At 51.0% G+C, this 20,026-nt stretch overlaps 2 protein-coding genes across 2 annotated transcripts; both read left to right on the forward strand.

Moving 5' to 3' along the window:
- Positions 1–3,472: 3,472 nt before the first annotated feature.
- Kcnk16 (potassium two pore domain channel subfamily K member 16) lies at positions 3,473–9,080 on the forward strand. The gene is given in 9 exon segments (XM_041655129.1): positions 3,473–3,578; positions 3,581–3,670; positions 7,201–7,338; positions 8,139–8,189; positions 8,192–8,288; positions 8,363–8,445; positions 8,448–8,540; positions 8,768–8,834; positions 8,927–9,080. Coding segments are annotated over 9 exon segments (879 nt in total).
- A 1,054-nt stretch (positions 9,081–10,134) lies between these two features.
- Positions 10,135–17,794, forward strand: Kcnk17 (potassium two pore domain channel subfamily K member 17). Its single transcript, XM_041655130.1, has 5 exons — positions 10,135–10,368; positions 12,752–12,866; positions 14,100–14,231; positions 17,281–17,525; positions 17,705–17,794. Exons 1-5 carry the CDS (start codon positions 10,135–10,137, stop codon positions 17,792–17,794), a joined length of 816 nt encoding a protein of 271 aa, XP_041511064.1.
- Positions 17,795–20,026: the final 2,232 nt, after the last annotated feature.

Raw genomic sequence — 20,026 nt, forward strand, 5'->3', positions numbered from 1 at the left:
AAAAGCTCTGGGGTCTATCATACACCATGTGCCAAAAAGCTCTTGGGTCTATCACACACCAGGTCCAAAAAGCTCTGGGGTCTATCACATACCACGTGGGATGGTTCTAAGTCACCTGGAAGACAAATCTCTGCACATGTCTGTGAGGGGTTTCTAGACTGCATTTTTGGAGGTGGGACTCGCACTCAGTGTGGGCAGCACCACTCCATGGAGTCCCAGATGGAATAAAAAGGGGAGCAGACGATCTCAGCACCAGCGTTCACCTCTCTCTACTTCCTGACTGCGGATCCCGTGAGACCAGCCACCTCACACTCTGCCACCATGCCGTCCCTTGCCATGACAGATGGCACCTGACACTACCAGCCCGAACAAACTCTTCCTTCCTTACGTTGCTTCTGTCAGGTATTTTCATAGCATTGAGAAAATTAATCAATTCACATGGCAGTGTCCACTTTCTGTGTGGGAGGAGTAGGACAGGAGCTAGAGAAGTATGTCCACCATGTTGCTCACAGCTAAGACACAGAACCAACAGGTAGATGAGCGTAGGACATGTGGCACAGGTACACAGTGGAATTCTAAGAGACCATAAAGAAAAACCGGGATACTGCAGGAAACTTTATGGACCTGGAGGTTATCATGCTAACGGAAATAAGCCAGGTTCAGAAGTCAAACACTACAGGTTTTCTCTATAAGCATAATCTAGATGTGTGTGTGTGTGTGAGAGAGAGAGAGAGAGAGAGAGAGAGAGAGAGAGAGAGAGAGAGAGAGAGATCTTGCAGAAGGACAGACTCTTAGGAGGAGGGACGCCGAGGAAGATGATGGAACGCTGAGAGCGAAGGGTGGCCCTGTGTCAGGGAGGACAGTGACATGCAAGAGTGGGCACGACAGTTCTCTTTATAAACACAGCACAGCCTAGACTCTCTCAGGGAGAGTCTTGATGAGAAACGTTAGATCAGCTGGGCCAGTGGACATGTCCCTGGGGGTTGTCTTGATTGCTAATTAGTACAGGAAGACCTGACCTAATATAGGAGACATCGCTTCCCAGGCAGGAAGTCCTGAGCAGATTGAGTGGATCAAGCAAGGAAACCCATGTGTTCATTCTTTTTGCTCTCTCTTACCTGTGGGTGTGACGAGATGCCCGAGTTCCTGCCTTAACTTCCCTCAGGGATGGTCTGTAACCTGGATTGTAAACAAATAAATTCCTTTGCCCTCCACATGGGTTCCCTTCTGCCAGGGTGTTTCATCACAGCGACAGAGCGAAACTGGAGCAGTCGAGAAGAGCAGCGAGGGAGAGATTAATAAGAGTATAGTATTATGACAGATGAAAACATCTGCAGATAAAGCTGCTATGATAAACCCCATTACTTCATAAGACAACTTTTAAAATGAATGAAAATAAATAAATATACTAAAATAATAGTAGTAGGATATACCCTCAAGTGCAAACCTACCACTGAGGAGACAAGCAGGTGAATAGGCCTGTAGGGATTTAAGGGTTTCTATTTTTTAATATTTTCATCTTTTATAATAAAATTTACTTAGCTCAAAATATAAATAAAAATATCCAAGGAGATGGCTTATCAGTCAAGAGCACTCTCTGCTCTGCAAGAGGACTGAAGCTCAGTTCCCAGCATGCAAGGTCCGGTGGCTCACACAAGCAGAGCACATAAGTGCTGGCATTGTGCTAAGTGCCACAGACACCAAACTACACAGATGGCTCTGCTGGCAGAGCACTTGCTTAGCGCACAGAAAGCCGTAGGATAGAGCCCCAGCACCCCATAAACAAGCGAGGTCAGAGCCCCAGCATCCCATAAACAAGCGAGGTCAGAGCCCCAGCATCCCATAAACAAACAAGGTCAGAGCCCCAGCATCCCATAAACAAACAAGGTCAGAGCCCCAGCATCCCGTAAACAAGCAAGGTAGGTTCACTCCTGTAATCCCATCCTGAGAGAGGTGGAGAACAACAGAGTCAGTTCACGGCTATCCTCTGCTATGTGCCAACCTTGGGGACAGCCTGGGCTATATAAGACCTTGTCTCTATAGAAAAAAAAGACGAAAGGCTGGAGAGATGACTCAGTGGTCAAAAGCCTAGCACCCATTGGGCAGCACACAACTGCTGGAACTCCAACCTTGGGGGATCTGACACCCTCTCCTGGCTTCTGTGGGCACCTGAATACATGTGGCACACATTCACACATATGCACACACACACACACACACACACACATACACACTTGCACATAAATAAAAACAAATCTCAAAATAAGCAAGTAAAAGAGAGCATCACGAGCAGTATGCTGGCTGAACTCCTGTGCAATTGCAATCTCTGCAAAGCTTTCCACCTGCCACAAACATGCACCAAGGCCCGTGACTCCACCTGCGAGGGAGTCACCAACAGTACTGTGGGTGGAGACTCGCTTCTGTTTTTTGTCTTCTCCACACTCACGTCTCCTGAGCTCAGCATCCTCCAGATGCTCAAGGCAGGCCGAACATTGGCAGAAATGATGCGACCAGGACCCCCCATGGGTCAGCAGCACCAACTTGTAGTAATAAGAGTGGAGGGGCTGCGTCTCCAGCACCCCGGCTGCCTGCTAGCTTATGCCCGAAATAACAACACACAAACTGTATTCATTTAAACACTGCTTGGCCCATTTCTATCTAGCCTCTTCTAGGCTAACTCTCGCACCTGGACTAGCCCATTTCTAATATTCTATGTAGCACAGATAGGTGCGCTTACCGGGAAGATTCTAGCCTACATCCATCCTGGGTCGGAGCTTCATCGCGTGTGTCTGCCCAGGAGCCGGGAGCATGGCGTCTCTCTGAGGCGTCTGCTCCCGAGAGGAGAGCTGTCGAGTCTGAGCTCACTTCCTCTTCCTCCAGCATTCTGTTCTGTTTTCTCCACCCACCTGTGTTCTAACCTATGAGGGCCAGCCAAGCAGTTTCTTTATTTTTTTAACCAATGACCTTCCTCCATCACCAACTGACAGAGCTTCTGAGCAAGGATGTCATCTGCCGTTTCTTTTGCTCTGATTTGTCACCCTGGTTACTCATCCTCAAGTTTCCCCAACACAGGTCAACCCATCCTGTAAGCAAGGCTAATCCATACCCTTGTGATACCTCCCAGGCTCCCGTGTTTGAGACTGGGATCTTCTCAGGTGAGGAATCAGACCGAGCATAGTGGACACCCCAACCATATTTGTCCCACAGAAGCAGGGGTGAGGTCAGGTGAGCTCAGGAGGTGATAGTTGTCTCCGAGGCACCCATGCATTTCTCTGCTTTGCTGCTATGCACAGAAAAATGAGGTCCAGTGTGGGAAGCGGGCCTGTTGCACACTGCACTGTTCAGACAGACTCCCCTGCCACAGACACCTGTGCAGTGGAGGACAGGGCAGGCAGTAGCAGGGGCTCTCACCTCTTCCTTCTCCCTTCTCCCACAGCCACCCTGACAACTGCTGCAGGATTCTGGTCACACCATGCCCTGGGCTGGTCTCTGAAGCTGTTGGGGTTGTCGGGTGCCACCCTTGTTTATGGCCTATACCTGCTCCCTACTGCTTGGGGCCACCATCTTCCAGCTGCTGGAGCTCAATCCGGAGACCAGTTCCAACTGCAGAAGCTGCGCTTCCTAGAGAACATACCTGCCTGTCCCAGCAGGCCCAGAGCAGTTCCTGCAGGTGAGGAAGCAAGGAAAGGTGGCCAGGAAGAGCAGGGAGGGGGTGGAGGTGCTGGTGACAGGTGCAGAGCCACCACCCAGAGGTTGGATGCTGTTTGGAGACAGAGGGCGGTTGAAACTGGAGCCTGGTGAAACCTAGTCCAGAGCCTGATCCTCTGGGCTACAGCTAGACCACTATGCTGCCTTAATCAAACCACTAACAAGATGTCTTCATCAGTAATGTGAAAAGAAACAGGGCATATGGGCCGGGAGGTGCCCAGTCGGGTAAGTGCTTGCTATCCAATATGAGGACCCGAGTTTAATGCCCAGAACACACGTTAAAAATCCAGATGTGAGGCAAGTGAGACAGCTCAGTTGGCAGAGGAAATTTCCATCAATCCTAAAGACCCAAGTTCAATCCCAAAGCACACTTGTAAACCCAGCACTGGAAAGTCAAGGACCAACAGATCCCTAAGGTTATCTGGCTGGCCTTGACAAACAGGGAAGCCCCACCCAAGCCAGGGAGAGAAATGGCCTCAGAAAACAAGGTAGAAGGCTGGAAAGATGGCTTAATGGTCAAGAGTATTTCCTTTGGGGACCTGATTTTAATCTCCATCATCCACGTCAAATTCTGGTATGATTGCAAGTGTATGTATCCCCAGCAATGGGCAGGAAGGGAGCTGAATTGAATCTCTAAAGAGCTCACTGGCCTGCCCAGGCTAGCCTAAGAAAAGGGCAAGTTTCCGGTTGGTGAGAGACCCAAGGCAATGGGTGGGAAGTGGCAGGAAGACACATGGCATCCTACTCCGGCCTCCTCTGAGCACACTCACAGATCCAGAAATGTGTACCAAAGAGAGAGAAGGAGGGAAAGGTGGGAGAGAGAAGAGAGAGGAGGGAAAGGGGGTAGGGAGAGAGACTGAGAGAGATTAAAGAAACAAAACCAGGGCTGGAAAGATGGCTCCATAGTAAAGAAGAGTGGATGCTCTTCCAGAGGACCTGGGTTCAACTCCCAGTACCCGCATGGCAGATTCAGGGGATCCCATGTCCTCTGTGAGCACCAGGCCCACATGTGGCACACAGACATACATGCAGGAAAAATACCTATATACATAAATAAAATAAATCATAACACACAAAAAGGCTGGTGGCTCTGAGGAGTGATACCTGCAGTTGACCTCTGACCTCCATATGCACATGTATGTGCACACAACTATCGGCCATACACAAACATGTATTACAGATACATACATGTATACACACACAGAAAGTTGCTGTTTGTGCTTGACATTTGACAGCAGAGTGAAATCTCTCTGAGCTGGCACTTGCTATACAAACGCTCCCACACTCCCAGCATCTCAGGACGGATGCTTCATCTGCTGGCTCTCAGAACTTGCTCCTGTGTGCAGACCCAGATAAAGGTGAGGACCAGCTCTCACACTGCACTTGCTCCCTTGCAGGGCCAGTGGACAGTGGCTGAGCATGATCGGCAGAGTGATAACTGGCCACTAGTGAGCGTGTCTGACACATGATAAGGGGTGGGAGACCAGACCTCTGTTTCCTTGTGACGCCCCATCCTGGGACTTCTTTAGCTTACAAATGGGGGCAGAGTCCCAGGGAGATGCAGTCATTGGCTGAGATAGAACTCAGACCCATGCTTCTTGCTGGGTTCCCTTTACACTTCACTACACCGATTAGCACACACACTGCAGGCAGGGTACTGACAAAGGGAAAGTTCTCAGAGTAGGGTCCGTGGACCCTCAGCACCTCCACCTCAGCACCACCCCCTCAGCACCAGCACCTCCACCAGCTCCAGCACCAGCACCGCCACCAGCACCACCTCCAGCACCAACACCTCCACCAGCACCTCTATCACCTCAACACCTCCACCAGCACCACCTCCAGCACCTTCGCCAGCACCAATACCAGCACCACTTCAGCACCTCCACCAGCACCTCCAGCACCAACACCTCAACCAGCACCACCTCCAGCACCAGCACCTCCACTAGCACCAGCACCTGAGAGCTTATTAGAGAATGACATTTCAGACCCCACTCAGACCTGCTGACTCAGGTGATGCTGAGGCCCCAGAGACTTTCTTGGGACTGAGAGCTGCTAGGCCACAGGAAGAAGTGTCAGTAGAGAGTCCTGTCCCTGCTTTTCCAGTATACATAGTATTCCTCACCCCTGCATATATTTTACTCAGAGATGGTACTCACCTTCAGGCACCACAACATCCCAGAAGTGAGCCAGAGACAGGGACACCTCAAGCCTTCTCCTACCTCAGCCCTGGAGGTAGAATCAGGTCTGCAGTGGGCAGACCGTGGCCAGGCTCAAACTGGTTCTGCAATCAAGACCAAGGCTCTAGGTCTGGCTGTAGCCCAAAGGGGCCAGTGTTTGGGACCAGGGACTCACTAGGAAATGTGTCCTTTCAAATCCTCAGTCTCATTGAGCAGGTGGAGCTTGGAGGCAGAGACACACTAGGGTAACATCTGGGGGAAACCCAGTCTCTGGGGAACTCATACACTGCACCATAAACGGTGAAGAGTGTAGTGTCCGGACATGATTCCATGAGGACAGCTGTACACCCACCCCTTCCTCCTTCACCACTGGATTCTTGGAGACGAAGATGCCGCAGTCACTTGAGGCCACTCACCCACACCCAGAGCCCTTAGGGAGGTCAGAGGCAAATGCTGTCCCCGAGAGTGGGGGTCTCCAGGGAGGGGACATGCTCCGGAATATCTGGCCCAGTTCTATACATGCATGGGAAAGAGGAAGCCAAAGCATTAAGAAGCTAATTCCTGCCCGAGTGAGGGCCAGGAGGCCTCCACCCAGCAGGTGAAAATCAGCTCCCACAGGAAAGAGAGGCAGGAGTAGCAGCCATACTTCCCATGGTCCCCAGCTCTGGAGCACTGCTGGGTAACAAGAATGAGCTGATGCTCCCTGGGACAAGTTTACCGCTAGATGGAAGAGGGCTAGCGTTGTGGGGAGAGAGTCCTGCACGATCCTCAGGAGGGCTCAGGCTTGAACCTGCCAAGCCTTCTTCCCTAGAAACACAAAACACAGACACACAAATCATACACACCCATGTAACACAGAGCACTGCACTGCACACACAGACAACACATCACATGTGCACAGATAGCCTCTCTCCTGGGCTTCTAACGTTAATTTCTTCTGCAGGCATAGGCTATGATCACTAGAGGGCGCCAGAGAGCAAAGCGGCCGGCTCCCTGGATGCCCTGGCTCCCACCGCATGCCGCATGGGAGCGAAGTCCCCCAGACCCCATCTTCCCCAGCAGACCCTTCTAGAAGTATCCAACATCAGCCTCACCTTGTCCTAGCTAATGTTTGCATGTTTGTCATTTCCTGTCACCAGCCCTCAGCTCTCCACCTGTTAGAGCACACACCTTGGCCAGCCTTGGCCACTCAGAGATTTCACGGTTCCTTCTGTGAAATAGGAATGATGTGAATTAAGAGACTTATTCAACTTAAGCACATAAAATCATCCTCCTGAGAGCTGCTTGGTGACAGCTGGCCCTCAGTAACCGTTAGCCCCTTCCTTTCTGACCATGCCACTCCAACGGGTGATCCTGGAAGCCTGGGTGACAGGAGTGAACCACAAAGGCAACCCCAGCAACTGGGACTTCAGAAGCAGTTTCTTCTTTGAGGGCACAGTGGTCACCATCACAGGTGAGGGAGGAGCCGGTGCAGGGAGGGGCCTCCCTTGACTTTGCTCTTGCCATCTCTTCCAAAAGCAATCACTGGGGCGAGGATGTGGTTTATCCAGGTGGGGGCACAGGAAGCACAGATGGGGGCATGGTGAGACAGTAGCAGAGGAAGGCAGTAAGGCGTGCACACCTGCTGCTGTGGGGGCTGGGTTCCCCTCGAGCTGGGCCTGGTGTGTTAATGCAGCTGGCCACAGACCAGAACGTCCTCTCAGAGAGAGAGTGAAGGAAGGTCATTGGGCACTGACTGCCTCTCAAAGCTGCAGGCAACATCCCAATATCCCAAGGAGATGGGGTATCGGCAGAACCCCCGCCCCCCCCCAGTCTCTCACACTGGCCTCCCTTCCGTTTAGTTACATACGCCCCAATCCAATCCCAAACACCTTCCTTGGTATTCCAGGGAGAGTGTTAGAATATGAGTGTTGGGCTCCCAGTTCACTAAAGAGGGACTGAATGGCTGTGATTACATAAGGCAAATGGGGATAATTAGATAGAAATTATATAAACCATCTCGGGGAATCATGTCTGGCAGGGAGGCCGAAGGTGGCACTCGGGAGGGCTTCATGGGGGCAGCATCACTGTAGAAGAGCCTTCTCTAAGCAGAGATTGTTCTAGCAGAGGTTAGGATGAGTGCCATGGGAACAACTTTCTTTCCTCCCCCAGCAGTGATGGAGACAAGCCCCTGCTGGAGCTGAGGGTGGGGGTGGGCAGGAGGCAGCTCTGGTCTCTCTCTGCCCCTGCTGCGCATGCTCCCTTGCCCAGCAGGCTACAGAAACCTGGCACTCAGCACGGAGGCTGGGCAGGCCTTCTGGGTCTTCTTGCCCTGATAAGCATCCTGCTCAATGTGGTCTTCCTTGACCTGGGAACAGGGCTGCGTGCCCATCTGACCACGGACAGGTGGGAGGACCATCCCAGGTATTTCTAGGTAGCACGATGTCTTCCGGAGCTCCTTAGGACAGAGAGCTGCAAGTATTCCTGGAACTTTCTAGGTGTTCTCAGCTCCTGCAGGTCCTGGGCCTCGCTCTGCTCCTGACCCTGGGGGCCCTGGTCATTCTCATCTTCACACCATGTTACTCAACGACATGGAGGGCTGGAGCTTTGGCGAAGGCTTCTACTTTGCCTTCATCATCACCCTCAGCACCATTGACTTTGGGGACTGTGTTCTCTGTGAGAAAGAATTAACTATCCTGGTGGCTACTCAGTAGAATCTGGGCACATGGAGGTACCAGGTGAGGCTGCTATCTCTGGGACTCCTGTGGGCTCTTGGTGGAATTTGTCAGAATTCTGCTTTCCCCATCATTGGTACTTTTTGGAGGTCCAGCAGGGAGAGAGCACCTCTGTGGAATCTGGGGGTGGCTGTGCCCTCAGACACCAGCCATCACCTTCCCTGGCAGGCACAGACCCCAGCAAGCATTATGTCACCATGAACCTGAACCTGGCAGCTGTATGGATCTTCCTAGGGTAGGCGTGGCTGGCGGTGGTCCTCAGCCTGGCAGCTGTCTGGAGTCTCCTAGAGCAGGCATGGCTGGCAGTGGTCCTCAGCCTGTCTGGAGTCTCCTAGGGCAAGCGTGGCTGGCAATGGTCCTCAGCCTGGGATCACTGCTTCTGCACAGGTGTTCCTGTGTCTGACTGCTCATCAGAGACCTGGACCTCAAGAATGGAGGAGCCCCTCACCCCAGACCTCAGAAAATCCCCATCTCTGCATGATGCCCAAGTATTCCAGCCACCCATCCTACCCCATCTACCTCCGCCCCAAGCCCATGGTGTTTCACATAGGGTGGCCAGTGATTCTCCAAACAGAAAATGGAGGTAGGTGTGCCTACAAGGTAATTTAGAGGAGATGCAGAGACAAAAATCAAAGATTCTAGGCGCCTTAAAGAATAAGTTCCCTGGAGCCTAGCCTGCTGCCAGATTTCAGCATTGTGGGCAGAAGGGAGGAGAGGCTGGCCCTGTCTGCCAGATGCTCAGTTTTAAAAGGATTAGGAGCTAGCTCTTCCTTGAACTTCCCCTCTCCCTAGTCACAAGGGGGCTTCTAAGAATCCGTGTATTTGCAGCATTGGGGTGGGAGTCCAGGAGGTTGAGGGGAGTCCCTGGGAAGGACCCGTGTCCGTGGTCACATTCTCTACTCTCCCTCCCGCAGGACTATTGTCTCTTAGGAAAGGAGGGAAATCTGAAGCCCTCTATCTGCTCCGTACATACCGGTCCCTGCCTTGCTCTGGGTGAATAGGGTCTCAGAGACCTCCTCTGGAGCAGCAAGTGTGAGCCCTAGCACATGCTCTTGCCTCCCACAAACACGGACAAGCCATGCCCAGCTGGGGCCTTTTTTTTTTTTTTTTTTTTTTTTTTTTTTTTTTTTTTTGAGTGCATCTATTGTAGCGAACCTAGAATGGTACTGACCACAGCAGGCACTTGGAGGAAGTCCCTGGTCTCACAGCTTAGACAGGAGCCCTGTGACAATAGCCTTTGGAAGTTTCTCTTCCCTGCTGTGGATTGCAGGAGCCTTTCTCACTGAAGGGAAGCACTGAGGTGGGACCCCTCCGTGGTCCCCTGATGCTGATGTGGGCACTCCAACTCTCTGGTGAGTTATGTTATTGTCACCGGGATTGGATCCTTGAAGGTGGGCAGGGCCATTGCACCCTGCAGCACTCCTCAGAAGGAAGAAGGCCACCAGCGATCATTTGCTTAGAGAAGGGCCCCTCCTGGCCTTTCCTGCCCATTCCCTGTTCCTGTCTACCAGAGTGCTCCTGGGCTCCTCTCCACCATGTGCGGACCACGATCTCCTGAGGCACCGTGTTCGGCCCGGGTCTGTCGGGCATCAGGCACGGGGGTCCTTCTGCTCTCCTACCTGGCTTACTTGGTGCTGGGCGCCGGTGTGTTCTGGGCACTGGAAGGTCGTGCGGCCCGGTACTCCAGCCACATCTTCCAGCGCGACAAGTGGGAGCGACTAAAGAACTTCACACATCTGGATGACCCAGCGCTGGATCAGCTGATCCGGGTTAGGGGACTAGCGGTGCCACCCTGGGAAAGAAGGAGTGGGTGGGGCAGGGATGAAGAGTGCTCTGGCCGGGACAGTGTAACTCTGGGGAAGGTTATCCCTTATTCGAGAGGTGGAGTAAACAGGCTTGGGACAAACAGGTTTGGGCGGTTAGGGTTGGGTAACCATGGAGATGGGCTGAACCCAGTGGAAAGCGTCTAGGGCTAGCAAAGAGTGGGGGCACCGGCTCCGTCTTTAAGGAAGTGAGACACAGCCATAAGGAATACAGAGGATCGCTTCTCTGTGTCACAGGTTTCAAGGTTGTCCGATGTGGTCATCACGGGGACAGGTATCATTTGTTCTGGTCAGCCTTGTGTGGGGGTTACTGAGACGAAGCGCCAAGGATGAAAGGCCACACCTAGTCTTTCAAGGGACGGGAGGGCAAATACCTTGGGGGTGTGGCCAGACTCTAAGGAACAGAAGCTGGTGGGAGTGTGGGAACTTGAGAGAAACGGCTCAGTCTGTGTCGGTGGGTGAAATAGAGCCCGGAGCAGAGGGGGGAGGGAGCTGAGAGTGAGGGACCCGGAGCGGAGGAGGGAGGGAGCTCAGAGTGAGGGGCCCGGAACTGAGAAGAGAGGGGGCTCAGAGTGAGGGGCCTGGACTGGATTAGGGCTAAGGTCACTTTACCTGAAGTATTTGGACCTGCAGGGCCGGCAGGGACAAAAGGAGTGGGGCAGTGAAAAGAGCAGAGGTCCCTGAGCCAGAGGATCCTCAGAGGACGAGGACGCTGCAGGGTACGGAGGCAGGAGATGGCTCATCCTCCAGGATTTCCCATGGAGAACTCTTCCTGGCCCCGTGGGCCATGGGGCTGGCAGCGGAGCAAATCAGTGTTTGCCTTAATGTTCTGCTCCACTTCCCTCTGCAGAGAGTGCAGGGACAGAACTTAGACTCGCATGCCTCTGTGCAATCGCCACTCTCTTGCAAAGATTTCATTATAGAGACCCCCAGGACCTGTGTCCCAGAATCCTTAAACTGAAGCCAAATCCCCTGTAGAGAGAGGGAGCATTGTTGGGTGGGACAGGAGGGGCCAGGAGTGAAGAGAATTCCCATCCTCCGGACAGGCCAATGGGCAGGAGCTGGAGCTAGGGACTGTCTCTGTCTGGCCATCGCCAGTAAACACTGCTGTTTCGGTCCTTCCCATGCCCAGCTCCCCCGTCAATGCCTCATTAGCAGACACTACCATCTCCATGATGAACCAAGGCTCAGAGAGATTTGATAAAATTGCAAGGCTGCACAGCCAAGAGCTAAGCCTGTTAATCACCTGGAGGCTGGTTTTGTGTAGCCCTGTACATGTGGCTGTTTCTCAGAACCCCATGATTTTATGTCCAAGGCACACTATGCGTTCCCAGCCTCTGCTTCCACTGTCCTGTCTTCCTGAATGCTTTGTGGTTGAAAGAGCCTCAGGGAAGCACAGCATGAGTGTCATTTCTTCCAGGAAGCCTCTGCTTCTGCTTCTCTGGGTTCCCAAGGTGTTATGGCCCTGGGAAGCCAGAGGACTCTCCACTGTTAGAGTTCCATTTTACAGATAAAGAAACAGATGTGAAAGAAACTGCAGACCATCTACACAGCCCCCCTTCATACCCGAAACCATCTACACAGCCCACTTCATACCCGAAACGACCACTATGGCCCCATCTCCGAGTTAACTCAGTTCTCCTATCCCAGTGAAGGCCGAGGTTGCGTCTGTCATTTGACAACATCTGCCTATTGTTTCCAGCAAGATTAGGACTGAGGCAGACAGCAAATGAGTATATAAGCCTGTGAGATGGCCGAGAACCTGAGCTGGCTCTAGGATAAGGAGGAGACGGGGTTGGCCCCAAGATCTCTGCCCCTGGGGAGCCCTTGGGTAGTAGAATCAGTGATTCTTGGCCCCAAACAGACTTGAAATAGAGAGGAAGATATTGGGTGTGTTTTTCTGGGGACACATGAAAAAGTCTCTTCAAGTTAGATGGGGCCAATGATTGACCAAAGAAACAATCTCACCCATTTCTAGCTGGGTTTACCAGGGTTACTACGGGAATGTGGGTGACTCAAAGATAGTTGGATCACCCGGCAAGGGTGACACCTCACATTCCGAGAGCTCACTACACAACTTGTAGGCAGCTCTACTGAAGAGTCCCCTCTCCTCAGCAGTTTCTTCTGTGAAATTTAACTTGGGGGAGGGGCTTGTGACTGCTGTAAGTCACGGGAGGAAGTGCATCACTTTGGAGAAACTGTCTATACAACATGAGGCCTCTACAGGAGTGTGGGTGTTGGTGTGGGTATGGAATGGGTATAGTGGTGTCTTGAGGTGCAGGGGCTCAGTCCCCCAAGATCCTGTTGGTCACTGCAGCATCTCTTCCAGGACATCATTCAAGCATACAAAGATGGGACCCAGCTCCTGGGCAGTACCACCAGCATGGGGCGCTGGGAGTTTGTGGGCTCTTTCTTCTTTTCTGTGTCTACCATCACTACCATCAGTAAGGGCAGCATGGGGACAAGCTGGTGTGGCTTGGGAGGTAGCCTCACCCTGAGGGGCCGGCCAGTGATTGCAGTCCAGAGGGTGTCACCCTTATAAAGAAAGCAGTCATATCTGAAAGCACACCCCCACAGTCCTGCAAACAGCATCTCATGCCTCAGGACCCATGGACTTGGCTTCTGCATTTCGTCAGACACCCGGGGAACTGTATACATATTCCAGTTTGGAAACTGCTGCCCTGGAGGACAGGACGTTGGTCATCCAACCCAGTCCTACAGACCCTCCCAGGCCCTCAGTCCCTATCACTGTCCTCCAGACATATTTCCCCTTCCGAGCCAGACTGAGGTGGAACCTGTCTGTCTTGAAAGCACCTGAGGCTGTTGTGTGGAAACAGAGGGGTTCAGAAAGCCCTGGATCCCTGCAGCCCTGGTTCCCAGGGACCAAAGCAGGTTAGCTGCCCTTGCCCACAGCATCACACACATGACCCAGGACTAACCACTAGGGGGCAGGCTCACCCACCGAAGATTTAGGCTCCATCTTTCTTTGTAACCAACCAGCATCCCTTTGATCCTTGCCTTGTTTTCCCAGTACCCCTCATCTCCCACCCCATCCCACCTTCTACCTCCCCTCACACACTCCCAACCCTGCCCTTACTCAGACCATCATTGTGTGATCTCAGCACTTGAGAGATGGAGGCAGGAGGATTAGGAGTTCAGGGTTACATAAAAAGGTTGAGGTCAGCCCGGCCAACACAAAACCTTTTTAACACAAACAAAATAAAACATGAATGGAAAGGAGATGGAAGACCCAGAGAGATACTTCTGAGGTTTTCAGGCCAGATGCCTGCATGGTAACCTTCTATCATGTTCATCCGCCCATTCTCTGGGCCGGGGCGGGGCACTCGATGCTCAGAGGTTCACCTTCCCACCGACAGTACGTCCCTATTGTGGCCTTTCATTAGCCAAAAGCAAGTGAATGCCTGCACCCCGTTTTAAGGTCAAGAAAGTAGGCTCAGAAAGACCAAGGCCTTTGCCCAGGTTCTCACAGCCTTGCAGGGGTCAGTGTTCAAGTAGTGAAGCCAGAAAATAATGGGAGTCCACAGGCCAACTGTGGGCTGGTGTGCCAGCCCCGCTCTGTCTTCTCATCAGAGCTAGGTAGGCACCAAGGGGGCCACAGGGGCCATCCCCAAAGCTGGGGGAAGGATCTGCTTAAATACCCCTCCCTCCTGCATCAGGCTACGGCAACTTGAGCCCAGAGACTACGGCTGCCCATCTCTTCTGTATATTCTTTGCCCTCGTGGGGATCCCACTCAACCTGGTAGTGCTCAACCGGCTGGGCGACCTTATGCAGCGAGAGGTGCATCAATGTGTCCAGTGGCTGGGAGGCAGCTGGCAGGTGAGACGGTGGCCAGGAACCTGGATGAGACCATTCCAGATGGGGGACTGTGGTGGAAATGGGGTTCCAAACCAGAAGGGTGGGGTCAGAAAGATGAGGTAGGTGGTGAGGATGTGGGAGCAAAGCCCGGAACAGGGTGTTTGATTGTTAGTGTCTGTGGGGTTGATCGTTAGTGTCTGTGGGGCGCATAAGAAGATTGGAACAAGTCAAAGACAGGAAGCCTTTCAGAAGGAACTGTGAGGGCTCAAAGCTGGAGATTTGGGCATCTCCTTCTTGCTGCTCAGGACAGAGCCACAGACTGTTGCTCATTGCACACACACCTGCTCATTTTCCATGCCTAAAGTCAGTAACCAGAGTCACCCAAACCCCAGCCACAAGCTCCTCCCATGATTCTCATCATCAAAGTGCTCAGTGGAGCACTTTGCCAGTTACCAACTCTTGTGCCAAAAATTAAATGAAGGGCATAAAGGGCCTCCCAACTTCTGTACCCAGAAGTAAAATTTCCACTGATCTCATGGGTACCACAGAGGTATCAGTCTGTCTCTAAACAGGTATGGGGTACTCAGATGTCAATCGTGGATGCTAGGGACTGAAGCAGGGCACATCTCCAGCAACTCCACACTCCTTCCCAAACACCCTGGCTCCCACGACTGGCCCCATTTCATCCCAGGTGACAATGAAGCAGACGGGATGAGGCTGTGGCACAGAGGGACGAGCTCCCACCTAACTAACATGCCTGAGGCCCTGGCTTGATCCTAGTGTCATGTAACTGGCTGTGGTGGCAAATACCTATAATCCCAGAATTCAGGAGACAGAGGCAAGGAGAATTGGAAGTTCAAGGTCAAAAAGGACTACATGAAGAGCACTGGCTGCTCTTGCAGAGGACACGGGTTCAGTTCCCACCATCCACATGTGTCTCACAACCACCTGCAACTCCAGTTCCAGGGGATCAGGCATCCTCTTCTGACCTCTCCAGGCACATAGCATGCAGGCAGTACATAGACATACATGAAGGCAAAACATCAGTACACATTAAAATACATTTTAAAAATATTTTTAATAAACAGAAAATAAAAGCTGGATGCAGGAAACAGAACCAGCAATGCCTCTCCTGGAGGCTTGCAAAATTGTAGCCTATGAGGCATCTCAGAGATTTCTTTTGTCTTTCTGGTTGTCCTTTGTGTCTTGATTATTACTATTATTATTACCCATTTTTATTGATATTTATTGAGCTCTACATTTTTCCCTGCTCCCATCCCTGTCTCTCTTCTCCCCTCTTCAATCCTCCCCCAAGGTCTCCATGCTCCCAATTTACTCAAGAGATCTTGTCTTTTTCTATTTTCTACTTCTCATATAGATTCGATCTATGTAAGTTTCTCTTAGGGTCCTCATTGTTGTCTAAGTTCTCTGGGATTTGTGGTTTGTAGGCTGGCTTTCTTTGCTTTATGTATAAAAACCACCTATGAGTGAGTACATTTGATAATTGTCTTTCTGTATCTGGGTTACCTCTCTCAAAATAGTGTTTTCTAGCTCCATCCATTTTCCTGCAAAATTCAAGCTGTCATTATTTTTTTCTTCTGTGTAGTACTCCATTGTGTAAATGTAACATTTTCCTCATCCATTCTTCGACTGAGGGGCATTTAGGTAGTTTCCAGGTTCTGGCTATGACAAACAAAACTAGTATGAACATAGTTGAGCACATGTCCTTGTGGCACGATTGAGCATCCTTTGGGTATATACCCAAAAGAGGTATTACTGGGTCTTGAGGAAGGTTGTTTTCTAATTTTCTGAGAAATCGCCACACTGACATCCAAAGGGGCTGTAACAGCTTGTATTCCCAAGAGCAATGCAGAAGTGTTCCCTTTTCCCTACAACCTCTCCAGCATAAGTTGTCATCAGTGCTTTTGACCTTGGCCATTCTTACAGGGCTAAGATGGAATCTCAGAGTTGTTTTGATTTGCATTTCTCTGATGACTAAGGATGTTGAACATTTCCTTAAGTGTCTTTCAGCCATTTTAGATTGAGAGTTCTCTGTTTAGGTCTATACTCCATTTTTTAATTAGATTATGTTATCTTTTGGTGTCCAGTTTCTTGAGTTCTTTGTATATTTTGGAGCTCAGACCTCTGTCTGATGTGGGGTTAGTGAAGATCTTTTTCCATTCCGTAGGCTGTTGTTTGTCTTGTTGACCATGTCCTTTGCTTTACAGAAGCTTTTCAGTTTCAGGAGGTCCCATTTATTAATTGTTTCTCTCAGTGTCTGTGCTACTGGGGTTATATTTAGGAAGTGGTCTCCTGTGCCAATGTGTTCAAGTATACTTCCCACTTTCCCTTCTATAAGGTTCAGTGTGGCTGGCTTTATGTTGAGGTCTTTGATCCATTTGGACTTGAGTTTTGTGCATGGTGATAGACATGGGTCTATTTTCATTCTTCTACATGTTGATATCCAGTTATGCCAGCACCACTTGTTAAATATGCTATCGTTTTTCCATTTTTGCTTCTTTATCAAAGATCAGGTGTTTGAAGATGTGTGGATTGATATCTGGGTCTTCTATTCGGTTCCATTGGTCCTCCTGTCTGTTCTTATGCCAATACCAGGCTGTTTTCAGTACTGTGCTCTGTAGTAGAGTTTGCAGTCAGGGATTGTGATGCCCCCAGAAGTTGTTCTGGCTATCCTGGGTTTTTGCTTTTCCATATGAAGTTGAGTAGCGTTCTTTCAAGATCTTTGAAGAATTTTGCTGGGATTTTGAGGGGCATTGCATTGAATCTGTAGATTGCTTTTGGTAAAATTGCCATTTTTACTGTTTATTCTGCCTACCCAAGAGCACTTTGAGAAACTCTAGAAAAGATTCATCTCCAGATAGAAGGTGCCAGCTCATCCCAGCGGCTTCCTGGAATCCCAGACGGGCAGCCACAGGCTGGGAATGTCAAGTCTGTGGGCTTCCTGCTTTGCACTCATCACTTAGGCCTCCCAGCTTCTGTCTCTCTAGCCCCCACCTCCTCTGGCCTTGCCTCTTCCCCAGGGATGGACCCCTCTCGAAAGTACCCCGTGTGGTACAAGAACATCGTCTCCCTGTGGATCCTTTTTGGGATGGCCTGGCAGGCCCTGATCATCAAAATGATCCTGTCCCTGCTCGAGATGCCAAGGGACACGTGCACCTGCTCCCTACGCTGCATCAAGGGCCGAAGCTGGAGGCAGGGCCAAGAAGGAGAACGCGGGGTCCAATCACCAGACATCTCATCTGAAACCTTTCACTCAGGTTATGCGGTGTGATGAGGACAGGACTGCTGGATCTTCCTTCTCAGGACTCTGATTTTAAGCATGATTTTCTGTGCCTTCCAGCTAGAGGTGGCTAGATGGTTTGAGAGCAATAGGCTGTACAACAGCTTCTGGGATGTGACTTCGGGAATGGAGTGTGCTCCTCTTCGCCTTGTTCTTTCTTTCAGCTGTCGGCAATGCTGGCATGGTGGCAAGAGCCCCAGCAGCCATATTGCACCCTGAAGTACCCTGGAGTAGTGACCATGATTGAGATGTAGCACAGTCACAGAAGAAGCCCGGAGTCTTGGTCACCACAGAGTCATTGTGACAACCAGGACCGAACCCTGGCTTAACTCGTGTGAGAGCAATGGATTTCATATTTGAAACTACTGCTTGGGTGTTTCTAGTACAAAGAAATTTAAATTCTAAATGATGCATCTATATCCATAAACGCCCGTAGTGGCGACTACAACCCACAGAGAGAAACAGTGCCAGCCCCAGGTGAGCTTCCCCAGGAGTGGCAGAGGCATGGACAGAGGGGCGGTGGACCCCAGACCCTCCACCCTGGGACCTGACAGAGGAGTTTACAGGGTTTGTTTTGAGTCTCAGCCAGCAGGTGTATCATGAACTCAGCCAGATACTGGGTCCTTCCTTGCCTTCTCAAAGTGATCTGAGCAACAGCGTTTGCCCCACTCTGCTTCCTGACTGGGTACACAGTGTGACCAGCCCCCTCCTGTCACCAAACCCTCTCACCCAGAATGGACTGTGTCCCCTAAAACTGCACTAAATAAAAGCTTCTTCCCTTGAGACGCTTCTGCCAGGTATCTGTGTTATGTGATGTTTTACTCTTTTGTCTTTTTTAAAATATTTATTTATTTATTTATTTATTATGTATACAATATTCTGTCTGTATGCCTGAAGGCCAGAAGAGGGCGCCAGACCTCTTTACAGATGGTTGTGAGCCACCATGTGGTTGCTGGGAATTGAACTCAGAACCTTTGGAAGAGCAGGCAATGCTCTTAACCACTGAGCCATCTCTCCAGCCCCCTCTTTTGTCTTTTTGAGGGTCCCACCACGCTGCTCTCAAATAAACCACACACAGAGGCTTATTCTTAGTTTTGAATGCCCAACCTTAGTTTGGCCTGTTTTTTGTCAGTTTTTCTTAACTTATTTTGTCTTAACTACCTTTTGTCTCTGGGCTTTTACCTTTCTCTATTTCTGTATACCTTTCTTTACCTCTTTCTCCATGACTTCCTGTAGAGCTGGGTGGCTGGATCCTGATGTCCTCTCTCCTTGTTCTCTTGCTCTCACTTCTTGGTTCTCCTTCTATTTATTCTCGCTGCCTGCCAGCCCCTCCTGTCCTTGCTCCTGCCCAGCCACTCAGCTCTTTATCAGACCATTGTGTTAGACAGGCACAGAAACACAACTTACAGAGTTAAACAAATGCAGCGTAAACCAAAGTCACACACCTGAAAATGATATCCCCCAACATATCGGTCACTCCAGTGAACATGTAGCTGATACAATCATGTAGCAAAGTACTGCAAAATTTAGTGCCATAAAATAGAATTTATTTTAACCAGGACTTTGAACTTCAGCCAGGCTTCAGCGGGGCAGGACCATGGCTCCTGGCATTAGTAAGTGGCTGGGAAGCCCAGCTTAGAGCCATCTAAGCACTTCCCCGTGTCTGGCATCTGATGGAGGCTGTTGACTGAGCCCTTAGCCACGACTGTGTGGTCTCCTACCGCACCCAGGGCCTCCTCACAACACAGAATCTGCTTCTCAAGGTTAGTGTTCTGAGAAAGAGACTGTCCTGTTGCTTATGAGCTGGACTGGGAACTCTCAGTGGAACCTCCCCACCTTTATCTGCCCACACGATACCATGTCCTGGGACTACAATGTGTGAGCTTTGACATGCCTGTTTGCATACCTGTCTGTGCCCCATTACTGACAAGTTACAGCCTGGGCACACTGCCGGCACACCCACTGTGCACCAGGGCCTCCAATTGGCAGCCTGGGCACAGCTGTTAGCAATGCATGCCGTGTTCCAGCACCACCATGTGGTGGCTTGGGCACACCTGTTCACATGCCTGTGGTGTCCCAAGACACGTTTGCACATTTGCCCTGTCCCAGTGCCACCACCTACAGGCCTGGGAACACCCATTCACACACTCACCATGTGCCAGTGCTGCTCTGCTACCTGGCAGCCCGGGCATGACTTCTCACACATCCCAGTGCTGCCATCTAGTGACCTAGGCACTCTTTGTCACACGTGCTATGTCTCAAGGGCAGCCACGTGGCTCCTTGCACACACCTGGTACACACTTGCTGTGTGTCAGCACTGCCACTGGTGGCCTGGGAATATTTGTTTGCATGTTTGCAGTGTCTCGGAGCCACCAACCGGTGGTCAGCACATGCCTCTTCACTTCAGAAATACCACAGGGTCAACATGACCATATTATGTCACTTGTATAGAAGGAGCTGTGGGCAGGCCTGCTTTTCGTCTCGCC

The sequence above is a fragment of the Microtus oregoni genome, unplaced genomic scaffold, assembly GCF_018167655.1.
Source record: "Microtus oregoni isolate MIOR12 unplaced genomic scaffold, Mior012 000007F_ref0000211, whole genome shotgun sequence".
Classification (NCBI taxonomy): Eukaryota; Metazoa; Chordata; class Mammalia; order Rodentia; family Cricetidae; genus Microtus; species Microtus oregoni.

Bases quoted from the DNA above. Each gene is read 5' to 3' on its own strand.
- Kcnk17 (XM_041655130.1), top strand. From the start codon at position 10,135: ATGTGCGGACCACGATCTCCTGAGGCACCGTGTTCGGCCCGGGTCTGT. The intron at 14,232-17,280 runs GTGTCCAGTGGC...CCTCTTCCCCAG, and splicing joins GCAGCGAGAGGTGCATCAAT to GGATGGACCCCTCTCGAAAG. The intron at 17,526-17,704 runs GTGTGATGAGGA...TCTTTCTTTCAG, and splicing joins CCTTTCACTCAGGTTATGCG to CTGTCGGCAATGCTGGCATG.